General features: G+C 35.0%; 1 protein-coding gene across 4 annotated transcripts; it reads left to right on the top strand.

Moving 5' to 3' along the window:
* The first annotated feature begins 530 nt into the window (after positions 1 to 530).
* On the top strand, positions 531 to 11,213 carry LOC125189093. Of its 4 annotated transcripts, XR_007170822.1 has the most exons (12): positions 531 to 804; positions 1,781 to 1,908; positions 2,012 to 2,083; positions 2,198 to 2,343; positions 2,432 to 2,546; positions 2,620 to 2,700; positions 5,039 to 5,176; positions 6,827 to 6,914; positions 8,863 to 8,964; positions 9,060 to 9,111; positions 10,304 to 10,388; positions 10,917 to 11,213. XR_007170822.1 is itself a non-coding variant. In XM_048086286.1 (10 exons), exons 1-10 carry the CDS (start codon positions 582 to 584, stop codon positions 10,919 to 10,921), a joined length of 1,098 nt encoding a protein of 365 aa, XP_047942243.1. In that variant the 5' UTR covers positions 532 to 581; the 3' UTR covers positions 10,922 to 11,213. The 4 variants fall into 4 exon arrangements, 1 of the variants encoding a protein (XP_047942243.1); XR_007170821.1 differs by lacking the exon at positions 9,060 to 9,111 and having other exon boundaries at positions 10,304 to 10,384; XR_007170820.1 differs by lacking the exon at positions 9,060 to 9,111.
* Positions 11,214 to 16,353: the final 5,140 nt, after the last annotated feature.

Genomic DNA, 16,353 nt, shown 5'->3' with positions numbered 1-16,353 from the left:
TGTTTATTAAAATTTGTGCATGCATGCATGTTAAATTTTCCATAATTAATAATATTCGTATATTAGATGTTACAATCAACATATGCGGCCATGTTATTTTAATTTTTAATATAAATAAATTTATATTTTTAGTTATTATTTGATAAGATGTCATTTTACTTTTTAGTAGTAATAGTTTTCTAGACTCTGATCCCTTGTTTCTAGGTTGTATTACAAAATTGTTACATTTTTTTTGGAAATTGGTTTCTTCAACCCCCCTCAATATTAATACTATAAAAAAAAAATTCTCCAGTTAATACACAAAATATATTTTTTAAAATTTGATGTCATTATTCAAGTGTGACATTTTTTATGAGACGGAGAATTATATACATATCTGATTTTTAAAACTCTGCAAAATAATATTGTTTCTCATTTGCATGTGAAAACTATTTTGGCCCGTGCATAGCACGGGTGTTAACACTAGTTTAATTTAACCAATAGTAGTAGTGCATAGCTTCTTTTTATCAGGTATTGACCCTCGGCTTGAAGTTGAAAGTGTAATTTCTTCATTATTCGATTGAAATCCCAAATCATAAACTATGAAGAAAAAGAGGCCTAAACCCTCCTCCTACCACACTCTCTTTCCGGCGGAGCCATCCTTCAATTCTCTGCCGTCTTCCACGGCCGACTTTTTCCGCTTGATCGCCGTCGTTTCTATCGCCGCTGCGGTGGCGGTTGCCTGCTCTTTTATCACCGCATCTCTTAATCAGCCGCCTAAACCCTTCTGCGATGCTACTCATGACCCCGATGACTCTCTCGCCGGTAACGCTTCTATTAATTCACGTATTCAGTAGCTCCACGACGTCCGATTGTTTGTGCGGTGTTCATTTTTATGATTATGTAGTGCATTAACTTCTGGTATTTGCTGATGTTAGAGTTCGCCATTTTTTGTGAACTTAATTGACATATGTGTTGTTCATCTAAAGGGTGTGTATTAGAGAGCAAATTTTCACGTACATTAAGAGGACAGTGTTAGTAATGTAAATTATATTTGTGAGTTCAAAAATCCAATACATGAAATGCCATGTAGTTTATTGAAGCTCATCCTTCCAGTCAACAATACCTTGTTTTTGAGGTTGTTTTCATTGGTTTCGTAGAACTTAATCATCCCCAAAAGAAAAAAGTAGAAAACTTGTAGTGTAGTTAGCCAAGAAAATAGTACACTCAAATTTAAGGTTCCCTTGCAATAAGCAAGAAGCAAAGTAAGGATAAGAAATTCTTAGTGATTATTAGGATTTCCCAGCTGTACTAAGAACTCCATATATGATTTAGACTATATTAAATATCCTAAGACAATTCTAGGAATGTTAAAACTATTTGAACATTTATTCATCATGAATAATGAAAATATTTGAGTTACAGACACAATTATGGTAAATTCTTTTGAAGAGGTCTAGCGACCTATGATATTCAAGCTAGGTTCTATAAGCTGAGATGCAGAGAAGTTATAATAGTATATTAGTTGTTCAGCCTTCTTATTTAATTTGTGCATGGAATTTAGCACGGAAAAAGGCTTTGAAAGCCCAGAGGCTGAAATAGACTTTTTTGCGGGTAAACATATTTCTGATTACCTTGTTATCACTACTGTGAAGAGAATTGGGCAAATTTCTTTTTTTTTTTTGTGATGAACCTCGATTAGACAATTAGTAAATTATCCTTGCTTTGTCTGTTAGCCGGGTGCTGTATTTCTGCAATGTTTTGGTGTCCTGGCTCTTCTTAGTTGTTGCTGTTCGTTCAGACTACTGCAAACCATGTCCTGCAAACGGAGTATGCTATGATGGCAAGTTGACTTGTGATCATGGCTTTAGAGAGCAGGGAAATCTATGTGTTGAAGATGGGGATATTAATAGAGCTGCTAAAAAAATTGTACGTAATTATATTGTTCTTTCTTTAAGATGACCTTGTAGGGTGCAATGTCTTCTTTTGAGCTAGTACAGTCTAACACTGGTTGGAACTGATGGTATTGCAGTCACAATGGGTAGAAGATCGTGTGTGCGAAGCATATGCTCAATTTTTGTGCAGTGGAACCGGAAAATGCTGGGTTTGTGACATTTGAATGTTATACACTCATCAACTAATTTACGAAATTCATCTGTTACAATGAAAAAAATACACATGCTATTTGCATACTACATTTCTAATTTTTCTCTTTTAGGTACCGATGGATGAGCTGTTGGATAACTTGGATAAGTACAGAACGAGTGATACTGGTAACCTGGATAAGGCCGTATACATGCTTACAAAACAAAAAGCTATCGAGACCATCCGTAGTGCTCTGGAGACAAGAACAGATAATCAAGGGTACATTACTTTCAAATGTCTTATTGATTTAATAAGTAATTCAACTTCCTCAGCCTTCTAGTTTGATTTTCTGATGTGCTGCTTTAAGTATTGAAGAACTCAAGTGCCCAGAGTTGCTTGTTAGCAATTACAAACCACTCGGTTGTGTTGTGCGCCAGTGGATTATCAAGCATGCGTTACTCTTACTCCCGGCTTGTGCATTGGTATTTTCCTATGCTTCTATACAAAATTCTGAAATAACTCCCTAAAAGCTTACTGACTAATTTTAGTTTACAGATTGTTGGATGCATACTGATTGCTTGTAGGGCATATCAGAGACATCTCTTGTCTGGTAGAGCCGAGCAACTTTACCATGAGGTAATATTATTTATGGATGGACACCATTTCTCTTATCTGTAATTATTTCATTTTTGTAGTTATCTTTTATTTTCTTTGTAAAATAATAAAACATAGACATATGTGGAGGAGTATATAGACATAATAGAGAGAAGTACTCAATATCTTTCATTACTTTATAAAGCACATATATATAGTTTAGAATAGAGTAGGTCACATAACTGATGTGGGATACTTATTCTATAACATATTCTATAACACTCATGTCCTGCTTGGTACAAAAGAAAACAATGAACATCCAGAAATAAATGTTTATTAAAAGCACACGGAACCCAAAGTTTTTTAACTAAAATTCAATATTAAAGTCGTCTTCTTCCTACCAATTTCGAAAAAACCCTGATTGCCGCTCATCCTCTATAACCTGCGACATTGCTGCTAGTTTGTTGTGGCAGCAGTTGTCGTTCTTCCTCCAAGCCATATGCCCCAGCGCGCCTTACTGCTCATACCCGCCCCATCCGCTCCACCGGCCACCCATAATGTCACTCGCCCCTCCCACCATGGGGCAATTCCGGTCGAGATCCGTGCGCCCCATGCCCGTGCGTGCTTTGAAAAACATTGATCAGCAGTGGTAGTGACAGCGGCAGTAGCATTAGCAATGGTAGTAGTAGCAGCTGTAGGGTTGTAGTGGTAGCTGTAGCAATAGTACTAGCAGCACCAGTAGTGTTAGTAGTTTGAAACATTCAATATGATAGTGGTCTTTAAATTAGGTTTGGAAATAAAAATTCGGCATTATGAACGATTTGAAGAAACCAAAAAACCTAATCAGAGGTTGTAGTAGAAATCAAACAAAGTCGGCATATCAGTTAGGGGTAAAATCCCAAAAGTGGATTTATAATTAGACATGATAAAAATAGGGTAAAGAGCAAGCCCTAAACAAATCAATCAGAGTGACAGTGATGCAGCGTCGGAAGGGCAGAGGGCGACAGCAACAGAAACCCTAATATGGGGTACAGCGCCGGAAGTGCAAAGTAGAGAAATGGCGGAAACCCCAATTTGGGCAGAGTACAACAACAACCCTAATTTGGGAAGAGTAGAAAAACCCTAATTTGGACAGAGTGCCGAAAGGGCAGAGTAGAGAAGCAACGGTGGAAACCCTAATTTTTTTTAAAAAAATTACAGAGTAAATTAGACAAGGATTCGAATCCGCTTTGATACCATGTAGAGTCATAAAACAGATATATGTGGAGAAGTATTTAGACATAATAGAGAAAAGTAGTAGACATCTTTCATTACGTCACAAAGCACATATATATAGTGCAAGAAACTAAGCTGGACTAGGTCATGACTTTGGAGTCAAAATTTGTAGGTATGTTTCATTGTGTCTAATTAAAGTCATAACTTTGGACATCTTGTGAAGTCAAAATGAGCAGATTTGGACACCTTTGAGGCCAGGTCTCAGCCTTGAGGACAAGGCTGTTTTGAACGGTGAAGGATATTGTTACAGATGGATTCTATTCCTGAAATCACTACCTATTTTATTTCTTTATTTGCTTGTGTTTTTTAGGCTTTAGAATAAAGGGATAGATAGGGCTTTTGTCTTTGGATTCTAATTTTCTTGTTATTAAGTAGCGGAGCGGAGTAAAGTATCTAGGATCATCGTAGAAGTTATATTAGTTGAGTCTTAGCACTTGTTATGCCAGTTTGGAAATGCTCACAGGTTGCTTATTTATTATGGCTTTGGTGGGCATGCATTGGTTTGGAAATTATAATACAAAGGCTTAGATGGTACTCCCTCCGTTTCTTCATAGTTGAGTCATTTTTCCATTTCGGGAAGTTTCTTCATAGTTGAGTCATTTCTATTTATAGTAACTTTTTTCTCTTTCTTACTTTACTCTCTCTTACTTTATTCACTTTATACTTTATTCTCTCTACCTTTTCCTCTCTCTTACTTTTTTATCTATTTATTTAACACATCTAATATTCCTTTCTAAAACTCCGTGCCGAAAAGTTTCGCCTCAACTATGGCGAAACGGAGGGAGTATTATTTTTAGGAGTGTGAAAGTGGGTGTTGAAAGACTCGGCTAGATTGCAAAAGAGAACCCAGAAATAAAATAATGCTCATTGGTCCCCTTGATTGAGAAGATGATGTAGAATTTGAACAGAACAGTCAGTGTAGGAATGCAAATGTTTCTTGTGTATAAATGAAGGAGTGGAAGAATAGATTGAAGTTATTTTAAATGTGTTTTCGTTTCCGTGTACAAAGGAATAAGATAATGGCTTGTCGTTCTCTATTACTATGTTAGTTAAATTGTTTGATCCTCTCTATCTATACTATTAATTTACCTGGTTACTATTTTAGGTTTGTGATCTACTTGAAGAAAAACCATCATTCTCCAAGAGCATTAATGGTGAAAGTGAACCTTGGGTGGTTGCATCCTCTTTGAGAGACCATCTTCTCTTGCCCAAGGAGAGAAAGGATCCGTTATTGTGGAGAAAGGTATTGATATGTTAAAGCAACTTTCAAGCACTCCATGTTTGTTCTTGTTATGTATCAAGTGATATGTGCAATATGAATTATACAACTATTTTAGTATATCAAAATTATCTTGTAAAACAATTTCCCCTTTTAATTTATATCCAAGCACGTATATGCTTAGATTAGATTTGTATCAGACTAAGGCCTTATTTACTTTGGTGGTAAAGAGTGGATTAGAATGCATTTATAAAAATAATCCAATTATATTCGGTTTTTCAACTCACTTTCCATTACATTTCTTAAAACCCGTGCCGGGTCAAAGTGTGTCAAAATTTGGGGGACGGAGGTAGTATTAGTCGTGATCTTCACGTGATTATATGAATTAAGCTCGGTCTTACAACTTGAGGCGTACTCCTCGTGGGTATATTGGAAAATGCATTGAGTCTTAAAATGCATATTAAAGCCTAGAATGTAGGAAACCAAGGCCCTTTATTTAGTTTTGGTGATTCAGAGTCTCAGATCATACCAATCTCTCCTAAAGAGGTGGGATATGATTGAACCATCACTTGCCTCTTTAATGCATCATTTTAAGCATATGATTTGTTAATTGATTATTGTATGTTAGGGTCCATCAAACTATATCTATCCGTCAAGATATTAACTCTTAGGGTTCTTCGGTTGCAAATTTATTATGGGAAAAAGTGTGATAGGAAAAGATGGGAAAAGGAGGGAAAGTTTTATCACAACTCCACTCCCATGATTTTAGTATGATGAATTGGAGTAAAAAAGTACTGAAGGAGGTTGCCTGGAAAATTTTCCACCCCCATGGGGATAATTATTCATCCCTAGAGAACATGTGAAAAGAATGGAAAATGAGGGAAAATATAAGTATTCCACATTTTCCATCTACAGAATGCACCCTCAAAGTGAACAAGGCCTAAAAGTATGTCTGACATTGTGAGTAAAGCATTTTCAGTCCATATAGGGCTGACCTTTTCAGTTGCCATGCCATACTTTGTGGGTAGTATTGGAAGTCTTTACTAAAAAATTAAAATTATATGCAGATTGCAGAACATAATTATTAACTCAACACGGATGTTAGAGAAAAGAGGCGAGGGAGGCTGGCAAGGAAAAGTAAGAACGGAAAATATAATTGATACAAAAACTGAAATAAAATAAATGATAATCTTCTTATGAGGCCACTCCTCTAGTGAGGCCCTATGGTAAATTACCGTCCTTATCCTAAACTCAAGACTTCAGATCCTCTCAAACCTAAAGGGAACTATATATAAGACTACACTGGACGACTAAAAGACAACTATTTAATTGAGCCTCAAGATAATTTAGGTCTTTAAACAGTTATTTGTGACTAGTGAGTTAAGGTGAGAATTTATCATTTGCGTATTATTCTTGGACAACTTCTGATTTAGGCCCGCAAAAGGTGTTTGGGATGGCATCTCGTTGTGGGCCTTGTAAGAGGATTTCTACCTGTTTTCTGGTTCAATATTTATTACAATTGACTTCTTTTCTGTTCATCGTTCTTCATTAAACCAATCCCTTCACTGTATCAGCGTTTCAAAATTAGGTTGTGTACACAAAGGGACATGAAATCTTTCTTTGTTAACGATGACATATTATCTTATTTCTCTGTGATTTTCTGTTCTTCTGAAGGTTGAGGAGTTGGTTCAAGAAGATTCTCGTGTAGATCAGTACCCGAAGCTAGTAAGGGGAGAATCTAAGGTTGTATGGGAGTGGCAAGGTATGAATGACGTATTCTATTGAGCCCACAAATTCCCAGCTCTTATTACTTGTGTTTCTTGGTTATTTTTTTCGGACAAATTATCAATTATTCTCGATAAACCTGATCTTGAGTCGCACGTTACAATCATTCTGAAGTTGTCTCTGAGCTAGAAAATTTCCGGAGTCGAAGAATATTTTGAGTTCTGCTGTTATAGATGAAAATCTCCGATGCCCATTTTCAGAAGTAGCTTCATTAGAAAGAGAGAGAAGGGATTCATAGAAGAAAATATATTGTGAACTGCAGATTTGTACTTCCGTTGAGTAATTTGATTAAATTCAGGTTGAAAATTTGAAAAATGAAATTAGAAATATATTTTCAGAATTTTAAAAGTAATTGATGTGTCTTTTGATTTTTTCGAAAGAAAGTAATTAGTAGTCTCGAAAATCTTACACTCCATCCAACCCTAAATGACTAAATCTGAACACGCATTGGTGCGCTGCTATTCATGGGGAGTGCACCCAGTCGCCCGTGCCCAGGTTTATACCTAATCGTCCCATTGCACCCACATTCTCGACAACATTGGTTTACTTAGATAGCCCTACTCATCACATCAGTTTTGATTGGGGGAAATCCGATTTTGTGGGAATTTCTTCAAAGTCAAAGTTCATGATTGTTGTGAACATGTTGAAAGTTCATGAGAGATACCAAAATTCAGTCATAGTTCGTGATTTTATGGAGCAATAGCCCTAAAGCATAGCATTTTTCACCTGTTTTAACAAATAAAATGTGTAATTAGAGTGGAGGCCTGCACCTTCTCATTTTTCGATAGTGGGATTCTTTAGACTGACTGTATATTGTTGTCCATTTATTTGTTCTGTGCTATGTGTATGCATCACATTTCATTTTTCAAATTGGTAGATTAAGTATGTTTCAACATATGAGAACATAAGTCTGTTCAAACTAACACATTGGTAAAGATGTTAAGAGTAACTGAATTCACAACCAATTCTGTAATTCTTCACAAGTTTTCCTTACAACTGTTTCTTCTATTAATTTCTTCTGTTCAGCCTAGTTTACTCAAGCAGAAAATACATTGATGTCACTTAACTCAGAGGTTGAAATACTATATTATTGTCCATCTTTTAGAGAATGGTGCTAAATAAGTCACAGAACAATCAACTATTTGATAACTATCTCAAGCTCATACACTGACTATCCATTCCATTTCATTGATTCTACATGCCTAAATGCTTTAATGCCTGGACTTGGCTTGCTTGGTTTGTGTTTTATAGGTAATTTAGCTGCAGCTTCTCTCATTTCCTTCTCAGTTATGCATATTATTCTTAGACTTATCACCATGGAGGCTTCTTTTTCGCAAGCTTCAAATTTAAAGAAGTCAAATGACTAGATCTGACTGCCTTAGTTCAATATCGTCTTTTCTGTGCTTCATTCTTGTTGCTGTTACAAAATTTCAATAGTCTATACAATATGTTTTAAGTTATTTTCCCTTTAAGTCCAGTGTTCAAATTGAGCTATATGAATTCCAGTGTTTCACTTGGCTTGCTTCCATGTAATGACAACTAAGCTGTACAAGGTCAAAGAGCAGGTCTTGAAATATTTGCAGGCTTACAAACATATAGATCTGCATATTTCTTAGGAATTTAACAGTCACCATCACTATTTGGAAGTACATAACGTTCAAATATTGTAGAATTTCTTTTAATATAAGGATAGTGCATACACGTAAATTTGTAATTAGAATCTCAGATAATCAGTATATCGTGCAGTCTTTGTCACAAGTTTAGTTATTTTATGTTGGCACTCTAAGCTGTAAATGGTTCATTATTTATCCATCGGTCATGGTTATTTGAATGTAGGTTAAAATTCTTTGCATTTTTTGGACTTACCAATCTTGCATCCATTGTTTATCTGACTGTGGAGAGTAAATCTCTCTCTCTCTCTCTAGTTGAAGGCTCTGTAGGCTCTTCAGGAAAGAGAAAAAAGATTGCTGGAGGTGCCAAGGAATCAATGAGTTCATCTGCCAATGTTCTTCGCAGGATTCATGCTGGTGAGCCTCCATATTTTGCTAGATTTGAGTGCCTGTTGTAACGTTGAATACTTTTATATTATATAAATTTCATACTTTTTTCCATTTGTAATCAGTATGATGGTTGGAGAAGTACTACCGACATGTTTCCAAAGGCCACTACTTGCAGTATGTGTGTAGTTGTGTATGTCTATCTTAGAGCTTGGCACATGTTATGTCCAGTGTATTACTATGATAGAGTGAAAGGACAGAGATACACTATGACTAAGAATATAGAAAGAACTCAACTGAAATTAAGGATGAACTAGAAAAAAAAGAGAGAAAGATGCTATCCCAAACTCCTCATGCGAGGCATACACAAAAGCCTGATCCATTACTTTATACCAACTCTACATAACTAAGTCAATAGCAGAAATAAAAGATGACTGGAACTAAATAATTATCTCTATCGATTCCTCAGAAGTTCAAAACCACCTTGTCCACAAGGCTGTGAGAGCAACTAAAAGACATCCCAAATCTGTCACGTGACTCACGTCATATAATAAACTTGACTTTGCTTCTCATAGTCATAACGAACTTCTGGAACATTGACCATTGCTGCTTCACGATCCAAGAAATTCTGCCAACTAATTCCACTTCTGTGTGCCTAAAGAATGCAGACTGTTTTATAGACTTCTGCAGGCCTCTAATGTTTCAGGTTTTGATGATGTTTGGTAGCAATTGGACTCCTCTTTTTGTCTCGAGGAGGTGTCGTGCCTTTGTTTCTCTCATTCTTCTTATTGTTCTGCACCTGGACTTGCGGAGTTTTTGCCAAATCAAATTGTAGATGTTGGCTACTCGTAGCATTTGATTTTTCATTACTCCTGCCATGTTAGATGAGGTAACAGTATTGAGAGAATTGGACGTGGTGTCAATATTACTTACGTCATTGGAAGCCACTTTATTTCTAAACACTGCAAAAGTAGGGAACACAACCTTATTCATAAGACTCTTTAAAAGACTCCAGCTTGAAAAAACTCTAAAAGATAAATACTAGACTCCTAGTCCTAATCAAAGTCTAAGATATACATTTATCTCTACCAAACTAATAATAACTCTAAAATATAAATACTAGACTTATTTATTCGGGCAAGAAAGACTCAAACTTTAATATATTCTAAATCTTTAAAACATAAATACTAGTCTCCTAATCCAAATCAACTCTGAGATAAAAACTTACCTCTAACAAACTAATAACAACTGAATAAGTTTAATTGCTGGTCGGTAACCAAATGCTTTGATTTGGACTTGTGAAGTTCTTACCTGTATTGATCCCATTCGATGGTGTGGGTGTTGAACTCGGACATATTGGTTTCAACAGGTTGTCACTTGCGATTCCATCCATATTGAAGTGGGCATGTTCGCCGCTGTATTGGTTGTGCGAAGGGGACCTAAACTGGATGTAGGTATTTTGCTCCCGTGGCCCCCTTTTTCCACACCCAATCTCTCATTGGGGCCTGGGGCCTGAGGTGGCCTTGATTTGCTTCTTCAGCCAAAAGTATCCTTTTGTGGGGGTCTCGATTTACTTCGGAAGTCCCCATTCTTATTGTAACCTGTGACAAACAGAGCCTCTTGTCATGGGTGGTCAGCACATGCATGGCACTATGCCAAAACTTAAATTTTTGCACAAGTATTGAGTGAAAAGTATCCCATTAATGCTGTTGGTATGTGCCCCTTTTGGGATCATCTTTACCACTTTAGGAGGGGGGGGCTTATACTTGTTCTTGCAGGCATGCCCTAAATAACTTAACCCTAAATTACTAAATACTCCCTTCGTGCGGGACTAAATATTTCACTTCGATTTGGGTGGGTAAAAAAAAGTTAGTGGAATGTAAGTCACACATCTCTGTGAGTTTGGTTATTGTGCAACCTTGCAAGCTATTGGGTATTCCTTCAAAACTCGTAATGTTTGACGGTATTTACTTCATTTGCAGGCTGATGGGCAAAGATATTGGTGTTAGCTTTGTTCAAGATGACTATATAGGCAGTTGGAGGTCCCTTTAGTATGAATGCCATTCTGAGTATATGATGATTTATGTAGTTTGGATAAGCAGATATGCCGATCTCACAAGTCGGGATGTGTGTTCTTTAATATTTTAAATTAATAGTATATTGTGTAAGAAATATGAACATTAATCGTATTATCGATTTGTATTTACTATCAGATGTACAAATTTAGTATATTATTAAAAAAAAATCCTAAGTATACATATGCATTTGTTGAGACTGAAGCCATTGAAGCTTATGACACTGGTCCCACATCGACTGCAGGCAATTTATGTGGATTTATAGATCAAACATACAGGGTGAGTTCTCTTGTTTCTTGTACGAGAATATTGAGTTTTATAATGGTAGGCTAAATGTTATGGACTGAACAGTTGACTTTGTATTGCATGAATGATACAATGTCACGGCATGCAATTTACTAATATTATAATCAGTGTTAGAATTTACAAGTGAACTTTGTAGTCCAGATAAATTGTCATTTTCTTGGAAGCCCTATGGAGATTTCATTATTGTAATTATTTTTGTGATGCATACAATAATGTACTATTAGTTGATTTCTCAAAGAATAAACGTATTTCAGTCCAAAAAAAATAGATCAATTTGTAAATAGTATAGAGTTTTAATACTACTTTGGTAAAACAAGATAGATAGGGATGTGGTGAAAAAATATGGGTCCGTCTCTTTCCAGACAAACTAGTTGCGGTAAGACTTGCTGAAACGTGTATAGGTTCGGGAAAAGGGTCCCCTGAATATCGGGTAGCAATTGTTAAACCGTGCAAATACCATATGAAATGGGAAAAGTGGTAGAAGTAGTGTTAGTGAAAAACTTTTCTATATTTAGAATTAGTCTAATTTTTATGGATTCAAAATAGTAAAATTAGTCTATTTGTTTTGGACAAGTCTAATAAATGGAAAATTTTAAATACAAAACTAATACTCCCTCGATCCCTGAAAAATTGTCATTTATTTACTTTTTCGTCCATTTCAAAAAATTTGTCACCTTTCACTTTTACCATTTTGGGCAATGGACCTCATATTCCACTAACTCATCCTTACTCATATTTTATTATAAAATTAATATATAAAAGTAGGATCCACGTGCCATTAACTTTTTCAACCCACTTTATATTACATCTTTTAAAACTCATGCCGAGTCAAATGGTGCCAAATTATTAGGGACCGGAGAGAGTATTCTTTAAACCCTAGGGACTAACTTACCTTGCCACATCGATGTTGGAAGACTGCCTTTCGTATGCTTACTACAAAAGAGTTGGATTACTATAATAGAAGCAATTTTTTAGAATAAGTTGGGTGTGCATGATGATTTTGATACCTGATGAATCGAAGATTACATAAGATTCTAAATATAATACTACAATGTAAGTGAAATCACATGGCATGGCATTTTTTTATTTTAGCAAATGATCAATACTGATTTCTTTTTTTACATTAGAATGACACAAAATTTGAATCTATTAGTGAGAGGGAGATCAATTTATGAATCAATTTGTGGTATTGATAGGTTATTAATTAAAATGGGGAGGGGAACCGTGAAAGGGTGGGAAATGAGGGCATGTGCAGTAATATTAGGCATTAGATAATATTATGGGTGGCGGTTGGATATGAATCAGGAGAAACGCCACCACCACAACCACGTTCCACCACCTCACATGCTTGCCCCCACTTCACAGTTGTATCCTTGCTTTCTTGTCCTCTCATTCCTCCTTTTCATTTTCCATTTACTTCTCACAATACCAAAATACTGGATGTAGCTTTTGTTTAATTAAGATGTACAAACTCTCTTCGTTCTGCGGCAGTGGAGACGGTTATTTTCAATACGCGATTTAAGAAATATTGTATTAATTGAATTAAGTAGGAAATGAAAAAGGTACAGTAATAAAGAGTAAAGTAAAAGGAAAAATATGTGTTGATTTTTGCTAGAAAACGCTCCAAAATGTCAACACAGCCTTATTAAAAATAAGAGTATTTGTTTTTTTTTAGAAAGCAACTGAAATATAAAAATATCTATTAATATTATAGATTTATAAAAATATTTTGAATTATTTTTTGGTGTCGAAATATTGACTTGGCTTTTGAGATGCCACAGTGGATATATGACTGAATCACAATTTCATTCCTAAGAAATGAGATGTCATCTGTTACTTAGATCTCTAGAATTAAAAAATATTATCTGAAGGTGTCTGTTAATGTATCATAAATCTACGTATTCTTTTCATCTTTCTTTCCTTGAATCCACGTTTCCTTTTATTCTCTAATTATTTTTAGTTGGAGATCGTACTAAAATTTATTTTTAATCATATAGAAATAAATTTGATCTATTCTATAATTGATTATTTTATTATTATGAAAATTATTTAAGTATTACACCACTTAAAATTTGAATGATATTCTTTCAAACTAATTCAATAGTAATTAAGTTATTTTTCAAAAACAATATGAGCTATATTTCAATTGATTCGAAATTTATATTATTATATATTCAATCAGTATGTAAATATAAGTAAAAATAATTACTTTTACTTAAAATTTCTATTTATCAAAAAATTAAATTTTATTTAAATAGTAGTAATAGTTATGCTGAAATATTGTAATCTGTTTGTACAAATGCTATCTCTGTCCCTAACTATTTTCATTTTGGTCCGTTCCTTAAAAATATAAATTTTCTAAATTTTCTATTTTTAGGAAGTGTACACCATAATCCCCTACTTTTTTTCTTCTTCTTTCTTACTTTATTCATTTTTCTATTCATCTCTCTTATTACCAATTCATTTCTCTTACTTTATCAAATTGAGCATTTAAAACTTCATTCGTTCCAACATAGTTGAGTCATTTTTTCAATTTGGAACGGTCCACTGTAGTTGAGTTATTTTCATATATGGTAATAATCAACTGTTAGAGTTTAGTATTGTAAAGCATCTTTCGAATGCTTGTATGTGTAAAAACTTTTCATCTATTTTTACCATTTATCGAGAAAGAATATTTTATTACAATGTGTTTTGCTTATGCATTTACATGATGCTAAATTTACATTTAAATACATGAGAAACAAGCGAGTCTAAGTGTTTGGCATAGTAGACTACCCAGTCAGTTGTTGTAAAAGAGAAATGAAAATCACAACCTAGATAAACTTTAGTTATCTATCGTGAAAGATTGCGACTTCAGTCCGAAAATTCCCTTACCTAAAGAAATGAATGATGTCGGTCTAGTGCAACACTCAATGAATTTAAGAGTGAGATTTAAATGTATAAGAAACAAACAAGTCTAATTATTCTACTTAGTAGATTGATTGTGAGTGTCGTTGACACAAAGTAAATCAGTCGATTCTATGCAATTCATTGCAAAAGAGAAATAGTACTATTTCACAACCTAAATATGTTTTGGCTACATATTACGATAGGTTGCAGTGTCAGTCCGCATGTTTTTTTACCTTTAAGAAATAAACGACATTGGTGTGGTATAACACTAAACAAATCTAATAGTCAGATAAGTCTTTGATTTATCTCAATTATTGTTATTTCTTAATCATTATTGATAATAGCATTGAACATACGATATTGGTTATGCACTATTTTGATTTATCAAAGGTGCAATTTTTCGTAATAAGAATCTCGATGTCTTGGATAGTGGTGATCAATGTCTAGCGGTGCTAATATTGTTGTTGCAATGAATCATGTGTTGGGAGAGTCTAACTAAAACTACTTTAAGCACGGAAATTATCAACAAGTGTACGGGGTTTTGTAGTGAGCGGCAAATTAATTATTGAATTCACGGAGACTGAGTAGCCTACTCAAGTACCACGTTTGGTTGTCAAATACTCCTATATAGACTAATGAGAGGGTATTTTTGAATTTTTATCTAAGATCTACTCCCTCCGTTCCATAGTGGTGGAAGCGTTTCTTTTTGGCACACGATTTAAGAAAAGTTGTGTTAGGTGAGTTAACGAAAAGAAGAATTAAGTAGAACATGAAAAAGGTAGAGAGATGTGAAGAGAGAATAAAGTAAGAGAGAGTAAAGTAAGTGAAAAAAATGTGTTGACTTTTACTAAAAAGAAAAATGATTTCCTACTATGAAACGTACCAAAATGATAAAATTGACTCTACTACGGAACGGAGGGAAGTACTTGAAAAGAAGCAAAGCAAGTAAAAAAAAGCAAGCAAAAGAACAAGTGATTTGATAACAAGTTGGAGAAGGTAGAATTTAGGATTTAATTACAACGGGAGGACGTGATATTACTCAATGGACGTGTTTACCTATATGCACCTAAATCTCTAATATCATAGTCTCTTCCCAACACTTTGAAGTTAACTCCCCAACTCCTATGACTCAAGCCATTTCACATGCAAATGCTTATCTCAAATGTAAATTGACACGGAGTTGTTGGTTAATTTAGGCAATGAAATCCAAATGATAACTAAGTATTTGAACTGTAAAAGCACAATAACCACTAAAATCATGAAAAGAGATAGATAAACACAAATCCACAAGATCAATCCATACATCCCATTGCAATCTTCACCCAAACTCCAAATCTATCTAGCTACTCATGATCAAGTCAAACACGGAGGAATTCCATGATAAATGAGCCAAACATGAACAACTAAAAGGAAATACTCCCCAATGGGTGAATTGAATGGTGAAGAGTGTTCTCCTTCAATCACTTGAGTGGATAGAGCTCCTTAGCACATCAATCCTCCATTCCAAAGTGTGAATTTTAGCTCTAGAGTGTGTGAAGTTATTCTTCTCGATTCGAAGGCATTCTATTTATACTTGGAGTGTAAAAATGAGCCAAATGTGGATATCCGGTCAAGAGATGTGTAATGTGAGGATCGTCTGACCCCGGGCGTTCTCACTAACTCGCGATCCCCTCAAAGTGCCTGGACGGACGTTTCTTCATGCGGAAAATGCCCAACACGGGCAAACTCTATAGACTCCATTACCATTTATGCCAAAACGCCCGACCAGGTGTTTTCCCTTTTTGGCGATGCCCGGTTAGGGCAAACTTCTGTCTCGGCTCCTCGAACTCCGTTTTAAGCCTATTTTCACATATTTTAACTCCAAAACTTCAACAAACTCATCAATCCACTTAAATAGTGGAGTAAATGGATTAAAATTTATACTCCCTTCGTCCCACCAAGATGACCCACTCTTATTTTTCGTCTGTCCCAACCAAGATGTCCCAACCAAGCTATGTGGCCATAGTGTGGCTGGCCATAAATGGCATTTCAGTAAATATAGATACTTTTGGATATTAATAATTTAATTGACTCATTTAATGCTTAATCAGTTGACAATATTACCCTTAGTTTTTAATTATAGTTTCTTTCATTTATTCCATTCCTTTTT

This window comes from Salvia hispanica, chromosome 5 (genome assembly GCF_023119035.1).
Source record: "Salvia hispanica cultivar TCC Black 2014 chromosome 5, UniMelb_Shisp_WGS_1.0, whole genome shotgun sequence".
NCBI classification, from domain to species: Eukaryota; Viridiplantae; Streptophyta; class Magnoliopsida; order Lamiales; family Lamiaceae; genus Salvia; species Salvia hispanica.
Note: the sequence above shows the minus strand (reverse complement) of the source record. Positions and strands in the feature narration are given on the sequence as shown.

Bases quoted from the DNA above. Each gene is read 5' to 3' on its own strand.
- LOC125189093 (XM_048086286.1), top strand. From the start codon at position 582: ATGAAGAAAAAGAGGCCTAAACCCTCCTCCTACCACACTCTCTTTCCG. The intron at 805-1,780 runs GTAACGCTTCTA...CTGTTCGTTCAG, and splicing joins CCCCGATGACTCTCTCGCCG to ACTACTGCAAACCATGTCCT. The intron at 1,909-2,011 runs GTACGTAATTAT...ATGGTATTGCAG, and splicing joins ATAGAGCTGCTAAAAAAATT to TCACAATGGGTAGAAGATCG.